Here is a 19156-nt window from a genome sequence, read left to right as displayed (position 1 = left end):
ACGTAGTGGTGGTCTGTGCGTTTAAACAGCTGAATGTAGAAGCAGGCCATTATAAAAAAAAACCTCCATTTGGACGTTTTGTTTGATTATGGACATTTTCCCTGCTTCTACTTTCAACGTTTAAGGCCTTAGGCCAAAAGGGGACTTAGATCTTTTTTTTTATTATGCCACTCCATATAAATGTTACATAATTTTTGTAAATGTTTTGTGATATGCATTGGGGCTAGGGTGAATTTCTATTTTATTCCTCCCATCTGTCAGAATTTTTTCTAGTAGGTCTGTGGCTGATCTCATAGTTTCCCAACTATTGTGGACTATTTATTTCCATATAACATTTTGGCTATTGAACTGCTTAAACCTTCACTTTTGAATGAACCATTTTTACCCATGTCCTGAAGGAAAAGTCCATAGTCTGTTATTGAGAAAGGCATGAGGAAGCCACTTATTGAGAAAGGCATGAGGAAGCCACTGCTTGCCCTGGATCGGTAGCATGGAATATTGCTACGCTGTGGATTTTGGCCAGGTACTAGTGACCTGGATTGGCCACCGTAAGAACAGGCTGCTGGGCTTAAAGGACCATTGGTCTGACCCAGTATGGCTATTCTTTATGTTCTTTTGAACCGCACCATACAGTGATCATTGGATGCAAGATGATCACCAATTATAACATCAAAAATACTCTCTCCTGTTCATGAGCACTGGGCACAGTGTGTCCTCTCGTTATTTAAATTCTGTTACCAGTTTTTGAAACAGTGTTTCCTGTGAAAAATTTGAATCTTCCTACTGCTGAATATGTAGGCAGAAGTGATGTCCTAATCAACATCTTCTCATGTAGATATTCAAGGTTTAAAAGAAAGATTTCAGAAAGTACTACTAGGACCCTCCTTATTAGAACCAAAATCTCTCTGCTACAGAGTACCCCAGGGTGCATTGCTAGCCCCACTCCTCTTCAACCTATACGTCAAACCCAGTACTCGGCATCGCTGAAAAATATCAAATCAGGATCCACTCTTATGCAGATGACATACAGCTCTACCTCCCCCTAGGTCAACATCGAGATGCTCAAATAAAAAAACTTCATTTCTGCCTAACTGAAATAAAGAACTGGATGACTGCACACAAACTACAGCTCAACGCATCAAAAACTGAACTTCTCTGGATACACAAGGATTCCTGCACATACCCCCACCCATCCCTCTCCTGGGGAAATGACACTCTTACAGTCAGAGACAACGTCCTCAGCCTGGGAGTAATTCTAGACTCAAACCTGTCACTCTCAGATCATGTATCAAAATTAGTGTCGTCATGTTTCTATTACCTACGCCAGCTAAAGTGCATCCGTGGTTATTTCTCAAAAAAACGATTTGCCCAGCTACTATATGCGTTTGTGTTATCCCGCTTAGACTATTGCAACACGCTACTAGTAGGCTTACCCACAAAAACCATCTCCCATCTCCAAGGCATGCAAAATGCTGCAATCCGACTCCTGAAAAACCTGGGCTTCCACGACCACTACACCCTTGCACTAAGATCCATGCACTGGCTGCCTATCCAAAAATGATGCGTCTTTAAAGCTCTGGTTCTAGCTTTCAAGACATTCTACAAGATGACACCAAGCTAGCTTTTCAAGAATGATGGTCTAGCACCTGAGCAAGGCGGGAACTAGACAACTAGCAAATAACGTCAAAAGAGCGATAGAGCAAGCTTTAAACTAAGTAGTAGGGGAAAGCCGACAGTCGACCTGGTATCGACGGTTCGGGAAACAGTACCCAGTGAGGGTACTGAGGGGAAAGATATTTGGGGAAGACACAAGTGGCAAGCAACAGAATATGAACAAACAGAATATGAACAAACAAGGGAGTCAGATGAAGCGAGAGGGGGAAAGGATGAACATACTGGAAGGGGAAGTCAAAACAGGACTGGATGATGAGAAAGAACAAGAGGAGGACACTAGGAACAAGCCACAAGGGGAAGGCAATAGGAATCTACCACAGAAGAGAGGACAAAAGAGACAAAACTCAGGAGTTGGCAGGCCAGGAAGGGGACAGAATGAACCAGGAAATGCAAGGGAAAAGAGAAAGGAAGGGAAAATGCCAGGACTTGAACTGCATGTATACTAATGCAAGGAGCCTAAAGAACAAAATGGGGGAACTAGAAGTCATGGCCAAAAATGAGAGACTAGACATCATAGGGATCACGGAAACATGGTGGAATGAGGAAAACAAATGGGACATAGTACTGCCAGGATACAAACTACTACCGAAAAGACAGGACTTACCAGAAGGGGGGGAGGAATAGCACTATACATAAGGGATACCATTCACTCAACCACTGTGGACACAGCAGAGACAAATGCCCAACTGGAGTCATTGTGGATCAAAAGTACCGGGAAGCAACGGATCTGAGATAAAGATGGGATTGTTCTACCGTCCACCTGGGCAAACTGAAGCTGAAGATACAGAAATGGTAGCCGAGCTGAGAAGGGAATGCAAGAACCCAAACACCATAGTTATGGGAGATTTCAACTACCCTGGGATAGACTGGTGTCTTGGAAATTCAAAATGTGCAAAGGAAATGGAGTTCCTGGAAGCAATCCAGGACTGCATTCATGGAACAACTAGTCGAGGCACCAACGAGAGGATCAGCGACTCTGGATCTGATCCTCAATGGGCTGAAAGGCCCCGCGAAGGATGTAGAGATCATAGGACCACTAGGAACCAGTGACCACAACATGATTCAGTTCAAAGTGCAAGTAGGACTACCTATGGGAAAGAGAACCAAGGCAACAACATTTAACTTCAAGAAAGGGAACTATGAATGCCATGAGACAGATGGTGAGAAAAGAAGCTCAGAAACAGCTCCAAGGAAACTCGGACTGTGGAGCAAGCCTGGTCCCTATTCAAGGACACAGTAAACAAGGCGCAAAACCTATATATACCAAGATTTAGGAAAGGTTCCAAGAAGAATCAGACAAAGGACCCTGCATGGATAACCAGTGAAGTAAAGAAAGTGATAGGAGACAAGAAAAAAATCATTTCAGAAGTGGAAAAAGGACAAAACTGAAGGAAACTGGAGAGAGCACAGGAAACAACAAAAAGAATGTCACCGAGTAGTCAAGAAAGCCAAGAAAGAGTATGAGGAGAGACTAGCCAAGGAAGCAAGAAATTTCAAACCATTTTTCCGATATGTGAAAGGGAAACAGCCAGCGAGGGAGGAGGTGGGGCCCCTGGATGAGGGTGACCGGAAGGGAGTGGTGAAAGAGGAAAAAGAGGTGGCTGGTAGGCTAAACAAGTTCTTCTCGTCGGTCTTTACAATAGAGGGACACATCCAGTGTGCCAGAACCGGAAAAAATCTTCAGTGGAGATCAAGAGGGGAAATTATCATGCATGGAGGTAAGCCTCGAAGACGTTCTTAGGCAGGTAGATAGATTGAGAACGGACAAAGCTCCGGGCCCAGACGGGATCCACCCGAGAATACTGAACGAGCTCAGAGATGAAACAGCACAGTTACTGCAGCATATTTGCAACCTGTCCTTGAGAACAGGGGTAATCCCGGAGGACTGGAAGATAGCGAATGTTACAACCGATCTTCAAAAAAGGATCGAGAGGCGACCCGGGAAACTACAGACCGGTGAGCTTAACCTCCGTTCCGGGAAGATGGTCGAATCAATTATCAGGGAAGGTATTAATGAGCATATAGAAAAAAATAATCTGATGAGATCGAGCCAGCATGGTTTCTGTAAAGGCCGATCATGCCTAGACAAATCTACTTGCATTTCTTTGAGGGGATAAGTAAGCAATTGGACCAAGGTGACCCAGTAGACATTATATATCTAGATTCCAAAAAGCCTTTGACAAGGTGCCCCATGAACGCTTACTGAAGAAACTGTGGAGTCACGGGGTGGAAGGGGACGTGTACAGATGGATCAAAAATTGGCTGGCGGGCAGGAAAACAGAGGGTAGGAATAAAGGGGCACTACTCTGACTGGATAGGGGTCACAAGTGGTGTTCCGCAAGGGTCAGTGCTGGGACCGATTGCTGTTCAATATATTTATTAATGATCTAGAAACGGGGACAAAGTGCGAAGTTATCAAGTTCGCGGATGACACAAAACTCTCCAGCAGGGCCAGAACTGTTGAAGAATGCAAAGAATTGCAAAACGACCTGAACAAACTGAGTGAGGGGGGCAAAAAAATGGCAGATGAGCTTCAATGTTGAGAAATGTAAGGTCTTGCACATAGGGAAGGGGAACTCCAGGTACAGCTATACGATGGGAGGGAGGGTACTCGGGGAAGGCAGCCAAGAAAAAGATCTGGGGGTATTGGTAGATAACACAAATGAAGCCGGCGGCACAATGTGCAGCGGCCTCAAAAAAAAGCGAACAGAATGTTGGGCATTATCAAAAAAGGGTATCACTACCAGAACAAAAGAAGTTATCCATGCCACTGTATCGAGCAATGGTGCGCCCACATCTGGAATACTGCGTCTCAATACTGGTCGCCATACCTCAAGAAGGACATGGCAATACTCGAAAGGGTCCAGAGGAGGGCAACGAGGATGATAAAGGGTATGGAGAACCTTTTCATATGCCGAACGGTTAGACAGGCTGGGGCTCTTTACCCTGGAAAAGCGAGACTGAGAGGGGACATGATAGAGAACTTATAAAATCATGAAAGGCATAGAGAAGGTGGAGAGGGACAGATTCTTTAGACTAGCAGGGACAACTAAAACAAGAGGTCATTCAGAAAAACTGAGAGGAGACAGATTCACAAACGAATGCAAGGCGGTTCTTCTTCACTCAGAGGGTGGTGGACACCTGGAACGCGCTTCCCGGAGAGGTAATAAGACAGAGTACAATTCTGGGGTTCAAGAAAGGGACTGGATGACTTCCTGGAAGCAAAGGGGATAACAGGGTACAGATAGAGGTTTACCGACATTGAGCGAATAGGGTATGGATATTTTAGGTTAGGTAGGGAACACTTTCAGGTCGTGGACCTGGGGGGCCGCCGCGGGAGCGGACTGCCGGGCACGATGGACCCCTGGTCTGACCCGGCAGAGGCAACACTTATGTTCTTATGTTCTTATGTACTTAGCATCAGAACTACAAATTTATGTCCTCAACCGATCACTGAGATCTCAAGCAGAAAAACGGCTAGCCATTCTACCCGGTTGCTCACTCATATCTGAAAAAGCCCAGAAATGCTCTTATTCCCATTTCATACCCAGATTATGGCACACCATTTCCCCTCCCCCACCCCCCATCTGTCAGATCTTTAAACAGTCTATGGAACTTCAGGAAGGCCGTGAAAACCATCCTCTTTACAAACCCAACTCCTTGGCTTACATGTGCATCCCTGACTGACCTTTATGTCGGACCACCGGACCAAAAACCCACCATACTTCAATGATGCACAAACCTACAAAATTATTTTACCTTATGTTAGGCTATGTCCATATGGAAAATGATGTAATTTAAACCACCATAGGCTATGTCTTCTCAGAAAATACTACAATTTTTAAAACACCCTATGACCACTGTCTATATCTCCAAATTTGATAACTTAGTTTATACTTAGTTCAAGGGGATGAACTAAGGATAAGCTAAGTTATCAAATTATATTTAAATCACAGTATTAATAATATCAAAAATGCTAGGCTGGGATTAATGAGGATTTGCACCATGGCGAGTTATTCTACTGGGGTGGCAATCTGAAGATCCCCAACAGCACTAGCAGGATCATTAATTATAGGTGCTAAGTTCAACGCTATCTGTTGTTTAGCTAATCAACGTCTGGCATATATTGAAATCACTTATCAATAGTACTTCCCTTTTCATAGCAATGTTGTGAATATACTTGATTAGATTGTTATCCTTTTTTTTTTTTGCTTCTGAAGAAATGAAAATAGGTATTGCATTTCCCTCATCTGGCAAGCCCTGCAGCTCTGTTTTTTTTTTTGTTGGTTTTTAAAAATATTATATGGCATCCGGGCCCTGCTCGGTGCATCTTGGTGCATTATTTGGAGATGAAGATGCCAAGGCAGGAGTGAATAGGCATTGTTCCTGCCTCACTGAAGGTATGAATCTGGAGGAGGCCTTTATAAGGGGTTCAGAGATCCCCACTAGATACCAGGAACTTAACAAAAAAGTCTGGTTGGGTGTGGGTAGGTGGGGGGGGGGGGGCAGAGGAAAGGATAGCTACTAAAACACCAGGAATTTATCTTTAATAGGGAAAGGAAGGAGTAATGGGTGGATGTGTCGTAGACACCAGGGATTTATGGGCCCAAGGCCCCACCCCCAGGAGGGACCCTAAGGCTCCCTGGCCTATTCTGATTGGCCCAGGCGCCTTAGGGCCCCACTAGTAGGTGGAGCTTTGGGACGGATGGGCCAATCCGGCCTCATTCCGTCGTTGGCTGCCTGCTGAACAGGCGGGTTTGGCATTCCGTCTGTCCGGCCAACTACACAAAGGTACGGGGAAGGGGGGTGGGGGGTGTCGTGGGGGGTTGGCCATGGGGGGTCGCAGGTCAGCTGGGGGAGCGGTCAGAAGTTCTTGGGGAGGTCGGGTCCGTTGGGGGGAGGGGGGTTTGCGTCGAGGGCAGGAGGGCCTGGGATCCCTTCTGCCCGTAATGTAGTGCGGGGTGGGGGTAAGGGGTCGCCATGGCCAGGAGGGGTTTGGGCTCCCTCCTGGCCCGAACAACTAGCGGGGGGGGGGGGGGTCGCCAGGGCCAGGAAGACTTGGGCTCCCTCCTGGCCCGAACAACTAACGGGGGGGGGGTCACCAGAGCCAGGAGGGCTTGGGCTCCCTCCTGGCCCGATATTGTCAGGGGAGTTGGGGAGTCGGGCGGGGCAAGAGGGCTTGGGCTCCCTTTGCCCCGATCGTGTCGGGGAGGTCGGGGGGGGCAAGAGGGATTGACGTCAGAGAAAGGGCGGGACCGCCGGAAGAGGAAGCAGCGCAGGCACAGGGCTCACAGAAGAGCCGGGACTGCCAAGAGGGAAGCAGCAGGACACCGGTAGGAGCTTCTACATGATGGGGGGGGGGGGGTCGGGAGGTGTGGGGGGTGCGAGCGGTCCTTCAGGTGGGGGGTGAAGGTGGCGAGTGGGAGTACGTGCAAGCGGTCCTTCGGGGTGGGGGTGCGTGCGAGTGGTCCTTCGGTGTGGGGGTGCGAGTGGTCCTGCGGGGGGGTGAATCGGATGTCAGGGGGGGCATCAGGCTTTCAGGGTGGGGACAGAACTTCAAGGGGGAGAGCAGAGTCGGGGTGGTCAGAGGAGAGTCGGGCGGGCGAAAGGAGAGTCGGGTGCGGCAACGGGAGAGTCAGGCAGCACACGCGGTATACGGGTGTGCATAGTATACAAAATTTTTTTTACATATATTTCGGTTTCCCACGCGCTATACCCGTGTGTGCATTTTACACGGGTGCGCGTTATCTACGTGATAATACGGTAGTCCTAGTCCATAAGGTTATTTAAGTTACCATTGCCTCTATAACACATAAGACTCCTGATGCAAGCCAGTGTGGCCGAAACATGTATATGCCGAGTCATTGAGTTATTGAAATGAATAAAAGAGAGCCATGAAACAAACAAAGCCACCTGTTTTGATTGGACAACTCTACTATTTGTTTGGTTGCATCTGACTTGTGGAGGATGACACTCTTGTTCTGCAATTTTTTTATAATTTTGCCTGGCACTGAAGTCTGTAATTTCCTGGATCTCCCAGGCACTCAGGATAGATATCTTTCATTTGTCATCACAGGCATTTGAATTAGATTGTGGCAGCTTCTTGGAGGAACCAGGGTCTTTTGGATACTATTGAACTTAAGTGTTTCAGCTTTAATTTATTACTAGGCAATTCATCATTAACTAAGGCTTTAAAACTTTTGGGTATTAGATGGTACCCAGATAACCGTAAAGGAAATTATTTCCTGTAGAACTATCTTTTTACCAGCCACTGAGAACTGCCTCCTGGGGTGCCTCAACTCCCTTTGCCATTTGTGTAAAAAAAATCCTCTACAGTTGGACCCATAATATACCTGGGTCTACCCTTAACTCTCTGAACAAACTGAATGTGTGCTAACATATCCATATTTCTACTATGTTTTGCCACAGAATGCATCTCAAGGCTGCTACAGAAACCCAAATATCTTTTATATCATAGCTTATTGTAATTTAACTTTTTTTCCCCTGTAAATAGATTAGATTATCAGCATCCAAACTACTTTTTCTTAAGTATTTAATGGTTTTAACTACAGACACAATTGCTATATAGACTCTGTTGATTTCTCTTTGTGAGAAATAAATATGAAGCTGAAAAATATATTAAAGCATTCCATACCAAAAGAGTGTACTTCACTTCTGTTCAAAACATTCTTTCAATATGATTTTGAGATGACAAAAACATTGATTTTAGTTAAAAGCTAGAAAGAACATTCCAGTGAGATGTAGTCTATTAGGAGGTCACAAGTATGTAATTTTCTTGTTCTCAAAACCTGCAGCATATATTTGGACTTTTAAAGAGTAGCTAAAAACAAATGATCTTGCCGTTAAAACATCACCACTTTCTTAGGGTCAAATTTTCAGCATCTAGCTGGCTTCACAGGAATTAATGGGTTTGATCCTGCTGAATAAAAAAATTTGCTAAGAAGAAAAATGTTCGGCTTAGCCCACTAACATTGATTTTTCAGTGCTAGTCATAGAGCCAATTTTATAACAGCTATGTCAAAATTTAGGATGCCAATTTCTGCAGGTTGTGAGCCCTTTCAATAAGAAAATGTACACACATAAGTATTCTTAGAGAATACTTGTGTAAGCCAGCATTAGAGTATCTAAGGGCTCCTTTTACTAAGGTGCGCTAGCGGTTTTAGCAAGCGCTACACGCTAATGCCTCCATAGAGTTTGCATTAGCATTTTTTGTGTAGCGTGGGGTTAATGCATGTGGCATTATAGAAGGCACTAAAAACGCTAGCACACCTTAGTAAAAGGAGCCCTAAATGTAGGTACAACTATTTATGTCAAGTCTATGGCTGGCATACATGGGAAAACCTAAATATAGCATTTATTCTATGAATTTAAGAGTGCAAATAGTGCTTAAAGTTAGGCAAATAGTTATAAGAGAGGGATAAAGAACAGTTCTATATTTAGGTGCCCACATTTGTGCTCCATGTGCATGTGTAAATGTACATGATATTAGCATTGTCACGTATAAGAGCTATTCTGTAAGTTGCATGCCTAAGTGGTATAGTGCATAAATGCAAGGGAGCACTCAAATGGAACATGGGAGGGGATGGGCAGTATGACCTTACATGGGTGACTTACAGAATCCCATGTAGATTGCTAAGAATCATAAATTACATAATTTTCAAGTGTTACTGTAGGCCTCACCCACATTCTGCCCTGATTCCTGTTCATATGTAAGCCCACATTCAAATTATGCACCATTGTATAGAATATGTATGATGGAAGGATAATAAATAAATATTTTTGAGAGGATAATATCAGTTCAATACACAAAGGAGGATGGTATACTGTTAACCAACACCGGTCAAGTCCACTCAAATAAATTAGTCTTCAACCCTCAGAAATGCCAGAGTAAAGTTCTATCTTCACAATAGATTATAAGTGACCCCAGTGAGGATCTAATGTTGTAAATCCAACCACTATTGAAACTACAATGGAGTGATGGTGGCATTTCTGAGGGTCTGAAGACTATTTATTTGAGTGGATTGACTGGTGTTGGTTAACATTATACCATCTCCATTGTATAGAAATAGCATATAGCCAACAGACACACTGGGACTACTGCAAAGATGGATGATGCCAACAAGTTCAGACAGTTTCTACAATTATCATAACACACACTATACCTGTACCTGTATGAAAATATTCAAACATTGTATTTCGTATGCCTACATTACAAACTCTCAGTTGCAATTAAATTCTTGCAGACCTTCAAAAGGTATGGTAAATTCTGATATGTATTTTGTCTAGTATCAAACACCTTAAATCTTCATTGGTCTGTTATTAAGAGTGATGCTGTCGGAAAGATATTTCACTGCGCTTATGAGAAATCAATTTAATCATACTCCATAATTTAAATTTTGGAATAAAGTGTAGGACATCTTGTTGTCACAATCAATCTTAATAATGAACCAATGAAGATTTAAGGAGTATTGATATTAGACAAAATACATTTCTGAATTTACCCACTTTCTGAAGGACCATAAAAATGAATTGCAATTGAGAGAGTTTATATCCATAATAATAAAAGGCTAAGCGCGCATGCGCTGTCCGAAAATCCGTGAGTCCTGGTTATGTGAGCTTTGCTTCTGTGCCAGTGACTCCTCCCTCCCACTGCCGGTCCTTTTCAAAGCGGCCTGCTGAGGTTCGCCAGCCACTGTAGCGAACCTTGCAGGCCGCTCTAGCAAATCCAAGAAGGCTGCAATCGGCAGCGGCTGCTGCTACTCCTCCAGCCGCCTAGTTCCTCACCGCCGGCCCCGGCTGGCAGCCCCCTCTGCCCAGTCCTCTCTGCTACGGTGCCCACGCAGGAGAAGGAGCGGATGAAGCAGAGAGACTATGCAAAGGGAAACAAGGGGGTTCACGGGACGGGGAAGGAGAAAAGGGAGGGGGGAGGAAGCCGAGGAATCTATAGCACCCGTTAATGTAACGGGCTTAAAAGACTAGTGAGATAATAATCACCTGTTTCACAGTTACTGTATTAAGTGTACCACACATGTTGACCACTATGTAACCTTTATAAAACAGGTTTCCTTTCACAAATAAACGTCTGCTGTAAAGAAGGTGCACAAGTGTGCATATATTTCTATGAGGGTAATTTTACGAGGATAAATTTTAAAAAATACCCCCTTTACAAAACTGCAAAGTGTATTTTAGCACAGTAATGGTGCGCTGAATGCTCTGCGCTGCTCCTGATGGTCATAGGAACTCTATGAGCATTGGGAGCAGCACAGAGTATTCAGTGCACCAGCCAGAACTAAAAAAAATACTTTTGCAGTTTTGTAAAAGGGGAAGAAAATGCGCTATATTTGGGTTTTGTGAAGGTTAAGAGTAGTTGCAATTATTGACGAATTTAACTGCTTAGAGTAAATGTGATTCTCATGATTTATGAAAGCATTATTTTATGTTCATGTATGTTATCATGTAAACCACCAAAGCAGGCAGTATAATTTTTTAAAAAAATAAAATAATGCAAAATACATTTAGGGGCTCCTTTTACAAAGCCGCAGTAGCAGTTTAATGCACATAATAGCGCACACTAAACCACCGATGCACTAGCCACTAACGCCTCCTCTTGAGCAGGTGGTAGTTTTTTGGCTAGCTGCGGGGGGTTAGCGCGTGATTAAAAGTCCGCAACGCGTTAAAGTTGCTACTGCGGCTTCGTGAAAGGAGCCCTTAATGGCTTTAATAGAAGTAACTGTGAACAATTGAACATATCATTTTTCCACATAGTCCTTTATGTAGGATTGACACATTTGTCATTTGCTCTTCGGTTGGGTGATGCACCAGTTTCTCATCACCGGTGAAAATTCTCTCCAGAATAAGAATATAAGAATAGACTTACTGGGTTAGACCAATGGTCCATCAAGCCCAGTAGCCTGTTCTCACGGTGTCCAATCCAGGTTACTAGTACCTGGTCAAAACCCAAGGTGTAGCAATATTCCATGCTACAATACAGGGCAAGCAGTGGCTTCCCCCATGTCTTTATCAACAACAGACTATGGACTTTTCCTCCAGGAACTTGTCCAAACCTTTCTTAAAACCAGCTACGCTATCCTCTCTTACCACATCCTCTGGCAACATGTTCCAGAGCTTAACTATTCTGTGAGTGAAAAAAAATTGCCTCCTATTGGTTTTAAGAGTATTTCCCTATAACTTCATTGAGTGTCCCCTAGTCTTTGTAATTTTTGATGGAGTGAAAAATTGATCCATTTGTACCCTTCTATTCCACTCAGGATTTTGTAGACTTCAATAATACCTCCCCTCAGCCGTCTCTTTTCCAAGCTGAAGAACCCTAACCGTTTTAGTCTTTCCTCATAAGAGAGGAGTTCCATCCCCTTTACCATCTTGGTTGCTCTTCTTTGAACCTTGTCTAGTACCACTATATCTTTCTTGAGATAAGGAGACCAGAATTGAACGCAATACTCCAAATGAGGTCATACCATGGAGCGATACAGGGGCATTATGACATTCTTAGCCTTGTTAACCATCTCTTTTTTAATAATTACCAGCATCCTGTTTGCGTTTTTGGCTGCTGCCACACATTGGGCGGAAGGTTTCATCGTATTGTCTACAATGACACCCCGATCCTATTGGACGTTAACCCCAAAGCGGACCCTAGTATCCGGTAACTGATTCAGGTTATTCTTCCCAAAGTGCATAATTTTGCATTTGTCCACATTAAATTTCATCTGCCACTTGGATACGAAGTCTTCCAATATCCTAAGGTATCCCTGCAATTTTTCTCAATCTGCATGCTTTTTAACAACTTTGAACAGTTTAGTGTCATCTGCAAATTTAATCATCTTACTCATTGTTCCAATTTCCAGATCATTTATAAATAAGTTAAATAGCACCAGTCCCAGTACAGATCCCTGTGGTACTCCACTGTTTGCTCTCTTCCATTGATAAAAATGACTATTTAACCCTACCCTTTGTTTTCTATTCATTAACTAATTCCTAATCCACAACTGAATTTTGCCACCTATCACATGACTCTTTAATTTCCTTAGGAGCCTCTCATGAAGAACTTTGTTAAAATCTTTCTGAAAATCTAGATACACTACATCAACCAGCTCACCTTTATCCACATATTTATTCACACCTTCATAGAAGTCAAGCAAATTGGTGAGGCAAGATCTCCCTTGGCTGAACCCATGCTGACTCTGTATCATTAAATCATGTTTGTCTATATGTTCCACAATTTTATTTTTTATAATTCTTTCCACTATTTTGCCCGATACTGAAGTCAGGCTTACCGGTCTGTAATTTCCTGGATCTCCTCAGGAACCTTTAAAAAAAAAATCAGTGTAACATTGATCACCTTCCAATCTTCAGGTACTACAGACGATTTTAGCGACAGGTTACAGATCACTAACAGCAGGACAACAATTTTATGTTTGAGTTCTTTTAGTATCCTTAGATGTATACCATCCGGTCAAGGTGATTTTTCACTTTTTAACTTGTCGATTTGGCTTAGTATATCTTCCAGATTCACCGAGATTTCTTTCAGTTCCTCCGCATTATCTACCTTGAAAACTATTTCCAGTTCAGGTACATCTCTTACATCTTCTTCTGTAAAGACTGAAACAAAGAATTTATTTAGTCTCTCCGCAATGGCCTTATCCTCCCTGAGTGCCCCTTGTGCTCCTTGATGATTTAACGGTCACACAGATTCACTCACAGGCTTCTGCTTCTGATGTGGGAATCCATAGGACCATTGGATGATCAAGGAGCAAAAGAGGCGCTCAGGGAGGATAAGGCCATAGTGGAGAGAAGCCTATGTTCCTTGAAAAAGTTCTAGTATAACCAGGTATATACAAGCATTATCCCTTGGATTCTGAATAGGTTCTACCCGAAGCTAGGCACATAGGGGCAGATTCTATAAACATCGTCCCAATTGTAGGTGGAGGTTGGTGTCCTACAGCTGTCTAACCAGCTAATCGGGACACACATTTTCTTTAAAAAAAAAAACCCAAAACCTGAGGCAGGCTGCCTACACAATGCAAGTGCCGGGACATACCTGGATACTTAAGCTAGCCCAAGGCTCAGTGTGTGTGTGGTTTTGCCCAGAAGTGACCTTGGGTGAGCTAAGCAGCCCTAGGTTTCTCCCTAGGGCTGTAATAGATGCCTGAAATGTAGGCCGGCAAAATTCTGGCCTACATTTCAAATAGATGCAACCACTGAGTTGATTGAAGCAAAGGAATCCTCCTGTCATAATCAGCTAAGTGGCTGTGGCAGATACCCCTCCCGCAAAGTATGCTGGGCAGGAGGGATGTGCACTCCCTCCTTCTACCATCCCCAACCCCCCCCCCCCCCCCGAGAAGTTCCCCAGCAGGAGGGATGCCCACTCTCTCCTGCCACCCCCTGGAATGGCTGACAACCCCCATGGAACTGCCAACAGCTTCATGGAACCACTACTCCCTGATAACTACTTATCCCTAGGTGTCTCCCTAGGGCTGTAATAGATGCCTGAAATGTAGGCTGGCAAAATTCTGGCCTACATTCAAATAGATGCAACCACTGAGTTGATGAAGCAAAGGAATCCTCCTGTCATAATCAGCTAAGGGCCTGTGGCAGGTACCCCTCCCGCAAAGTATGCTGGGCAGGAGGGATGTGCACTCCCTCCTTCTACCATCCCCAACCCCCCCCCCCCCGAGAAGTTCCCCAGCAGGAGGGATGCCCACTCTCTCCTGCCACCCCCCTGGAATGGCTGACAACCCCCATGGAACTGCCAACAGCTTCATGGAACCACTACTCCCTGACACCCCCTACAGCTGAAACCCCTGACACACCTAAGTCTATCCCCAACAACCTCCCCCCACCACCCTGTACCTGTAGACAGAAAGTTTGGCTGGAGGGATGCTCACACTCTCTGGATGCAGGCCTACCACTCCAAACTGGTGACTTTCCCCTTCCTGGTGCATTCTGGGATGCACCAAGGAGGGGCTCTGATGCCTAAGGACCTTCTCATAGGAGGGGTTTTAGGCACCTGGACCAACCAGAGTCTTAGGCCTCCTTCCCAGCACATTCTGCCCAGAATACTTTGTGAGAGGAGGGTTCCCTGCCACAGTCACTAAGCTGATCATGGCAGGGGGAATTTCCTTGCTGCAATCAGCTGATTGCAACATGCTTCTCTAATTAGCATCTGTGACATGGGTGCCGGTTAGAGAATCGTGCTGGTTAGGCATCTATCCATTAGGGCAGACGTGATTCTGTATAGGATGTCAATGCAATTCAGACCGGCATCCTATATAGAATTTGTCCCGTAGGGCAGATTGGTGTACAAGCAATTATTAATGTTAATTTGCAGAAAATTGGATTTGTGTGCGCATCCAATATATTATCTTCCTGCACACTTGATTCTATAAATGGTGGCTAAAACTTAGGCACCGAGTAGTGTGACGTTTAAGCATGATTCTTTAAAAGTTAAGTGCACCTTTATCTCTTATTGCTGCTTGAAATGAAAGTAACCTATTGAAATATTTTTATGTACTGACAGTCCTTGACTAAGGGGAAAGCAAAAAATGCAAGAGAATGTTGAGAGCGCCTTGAGTTGGCCAGTACAAAATGATCCACCATGTACTCCGCTGTGAGACAATGTAACACCTTGTAACACAATAATCCAAATTTAAAGATAACTCTGACCTCAACTGTAAGCCAGTGTAGCCTACGATATTAAGGTATCACGTGCAGCTCCATTTCTTGTTTATAGGCTGGGTGTTGGGGAAAGATGGGAGTATGAATATCCATATTAGATTTGTTTATATTGCTGAACTCCTTTAGACGTGTGTGTGTTTTGCCTACTATGTTGATGTTGATAAAGAAAGATGATTAATCAAATTTAACAATAACTAATATACATAAACATATATAAAGTCATCTTTTCATAAATCAATCAGTTTATATATTTTAGTGAATAAAATTCAGTAAAGAAAAAAACAGAAGCATCTGACAGTTGTCATGTGCCATCGAAGACCCTTAGCTTCTCCAGTTATACACTCCCATAAGACGCATGACCTTTAGCTTTGCTTTGTTATTGAGTGCATTACTTGCGTGCTACAAATAGATCTTGCTTGCCCAATCCAAAGAGATCTATCTTCAAAGTCTGATTCAGTTCCATTGCTCATACACTAACCTTCTTTTTGCCATGCACCACATGTAAAATAGCAGAAATGGCATAAATTTTGAATCAGAGCAAATTTAAATGTAAAAATCAAATGTACATAATGTTGGGTTCAGATGATACCTTTGCAAGGCATATGAGGGATCTTATCATTTTTCACTATTCTTTAGTCTTCTAAAGATATCTTCTTTGAATTTGACTAATATAGTTTAACATTTTCTTTCAAATAACTTACAGAGAAATGGAAATGTACCTGTATACAAAGAATCTCATCCAAACAGCAAAGGAATATAAATGTTTCTTTAATAATGTGAGAACAAAAACTCAATCATGCAAAAGACATAGTTTAAAAAGCTGAACATATTCTTCTTGACAGAAACTTAGAATATGCCCTGCTAGCCCCTGGGGCAAGAAATGTTACTGAAGAAGATATGTTTATTTCCTGCTGACAGCAGGTAGATCAACCACAGAGCTATTGCATACCCATAGATAATCCGAGGGGGTAAACCTATTGATATTCCAAGATTCTTTACTCCAGAGTGGCAGGCCTGCTTCTTGTCACTCTTAGTATTTGCAATTTAAAACACTTTCCCAAGAACGGGAAACAAAATTAAACCAACTCACCCCATCTGGTCTGCCATCTGAGGCTGTGACAATCAAAATGTAACGATCAGTGCTTTCTCTATCCAGTGGTTTTGCTAAGGATAACAGCCCAGAACTATAAAACAAAAACAACAACCAAAAAAAAAAAGAAAAGAAAAGAAAATAGAAAAATGGCATTATCTACAATATATAACGTGTTCAGCACTGACAAGATAATGCATTGCTTCTTTTTTTTTTTTTTTGCTTCATATGAATGCTTCCCACCCAACAAATATTTTGCAATGATATAATTTATTGTAATTGAATGGATCCTGAGGATGAGAAAAAGTCTATGAAATATCCCTAGTTGTTCCATATATTAATTTTTCTTCTTTGACACAATGAACAGGTGAAATAGCATAACAGCTATCAAGAGAATCCAAGTAATTCATTTACTGCCATCAAAAACTAGAAAAAAATGCATTTTAGGAGGATTTTACTATTAGCACCATATGCCTTAAGGCACTTGTATTATTTCCTTCACCTGGGGAAGTGCTTCTTGTTACAAATAATGAGATCTGTGATTAAATAATGCAATTAAATTAATCAATGAATACACCACTTGTTCAAGATTTTACAGTATTTTTACATGGTGAATATTTTGTTCAACATGCAGTATCAGCACAGTATCAGCACAGAAACGGTAATTGCGGCCATCTTAGATTACTTGCACCTACTTTTAAGCAAAGGCCTCAGTGCCCTGATCATGCAATTCGACATGAGCTCTGCCTTTGACCTTGTAGACCATGCAAATTTGCTACAGTGTCTAGACGCTATTGGCATTAGAGGCGAAGTGCTAAACTGGTTTCATGGTTTCCTTTCGTCCCGTACTTATCAGGTTCGCTTCAACAATGATCTCTCCAACACCTGGAGCAACCCATCCGGCGTTCCGCAAGGGTCCCCACTATCCCCTCTGCTTTTCAATATCTACATGACCTCACTTAGCGTTCAATTAACCCAGCTGGGGATAAAATTATTCAGTTACGCTGATGACTTCACAATTATTATCCCATTTGCCAACTCCATCTCGGAAACAATTCCAAAAGCATCAGAAGCCATAAACTTGATGGAACATTGGATGACAGACTTCAAACTCAAGCTCAATACTGAGAAGACAAAATTCTTTATCGCTTCACCACGCCCTCTTGACACCAAAACCCCACTAGACATCAACAAACATAACTACCCCATACAGCCCACCATTAAAATACTGGGTGTAACTCTGGACCAATGCCTCACCATGAAAGATCAGGTGGACTCCCTAATCAAAAAGAGTTTTTTCACCCATGGAAACTTAAATCCATTAAAGCATATTTTGATAACTCTGCCTTCAGAATCTTGGTACAATCCCTCGTATTAAGTCAACTCGACTACTGTAACATCGTCTACTTAGCAATCTCCCAAAATAATATGCAACGATTACAACTAATGCAAAACACTGCGGTCAGACTAATCTTCGGTCTAAAGAAGTTTGATCACGTGACGCCATACTTCAAACAGCTACACTGGTTGCCAATGGAAGCTCGTGTAAAGTTTAAGTTTGCCTGCCTCTGTTTTAAAGTTTTCTATGGTCTAACCCCTAAATACATCACTGACCTATTCTCCTTCTCAGCCAACAAACACAAGAGAAGTTCCCACTCGCACTTCGTTTCTCCCCCGGTTAGAGGATGCAAACTAAAAAAACACCATGAGCATCTTCTCTCACATCAGGCTGCTCTATGGGGTAAAGACCTAGAACAACTCCTGTTGCCCACCACTTATGAGGTATTCAGGAAACGCCTCAAAACCCACCTATTCCTGAAATACCTAGACAGTTGACCCACTTCCCTCTTTCCCCTCCCTTGCTCTTTCTCCCCATTGTTCCCCACATCCCTTAAGTTAATTCAACTTGTACATCAACTCAACTTGTACTCCACTAATCTTTTGTAAACCGCATAGAACTTAACGGTATTGCGGTATATAAACTGTTATTATTATTATTAACTATGGACTGGATTCATACTGGAAACAAATTTCAGAGGCATTTAGGCGCCCTTGAACTATAGAAGTGATTTCCAGAACCTGTTCTAGGGGAACCCCAAGACAGAGCACATAGTGGAGACAAAGGAAAGTATGAAAAAAAAGAGAGAGTAGAAAGTTCTCCTTAGAGATCCAAGATACAGCACACAGCAGAGATGAAGAAAAGCAAAAAGAAAAAAAAGAGAGAGAGAGAGAGAAGAAAGCCTACCATAGATATCCCCAGTCAGTCAGATTTTCAGGATATCCATAATGGGGGTCAATATTCAAAGCGATAGAAACAGCCCCTGGTGAGTTAAATTGCCTGTGCAGGGCTAACTACTAATTTGTAATGGCACTTAACCAGCTAGTGTTGTTTAAAATAACCAATTAGCACTGAAATGAAAACCAGCTATTTGGGGGGTGTTTCGGGAGAAGAGTTAGTACTTGGCCAATTAAGTGCTGATATTCAGCCCTTAACCGGACAGGTTAAATTGTATAAATAGAACCACATAGGTCAGTGCTATCCTTATGTGTTAACCCATAGATGGTTAAGGGCTGAATATCTCACTTAGACCTCTTTTATCAAACCGTGTAGGATTTTTTATTGCAAGCCACTGTGGTAAAGCTCCAATGCTCATACAATTCCTATGAGCATCAGAGCTT

General features: G+C 43.0%; 1 protein-coding gene across 6 annotated transcripts in view; it reads right to left on the bottom strand.

Annotated features, from left to right (window-relative positions):
* PCDH15 (protocadherin related 15) overlaps positions 1-19156 on the bottom strand; it is a 2123136-nt gene that overhangs the window by 400209 nt on the left and 1703771 nt on the right. For all 6 annotated transcript variants that reach the window (XM_033941002.1, XM_033941006.1, XM_033941004.1 and 3 more), the window contains one exon: positions 16478-16571. In XM_033941002.1, coding sequence (XP_033796893.1) covers positions 16478-16571 — 94 coding nt within the window. The remainder of the gene's footprint in view (positions 1-16477; positions 16572-19156) is intronic.

The sequence above is a fragment of the Geotrypetes seraphini genome, chromosome 4 (genome assembly GCF_902459505.1).
Source record: "Geotrypetes seraphini chromosome 4, aGeoSer1.1, whole genome shotgun sequence".
Lineage (NCBI taxonomy): Eukaryota > Metazoa > Chordata > Amphibia > Gymnophiona > Dermophiidae > Geotrypetes > Geotrypetes seraphini.
Note: the sequence above shows the minus strand (reverse complement) of the source record. Positions and strands in the feature narration are given on the sequence as shown.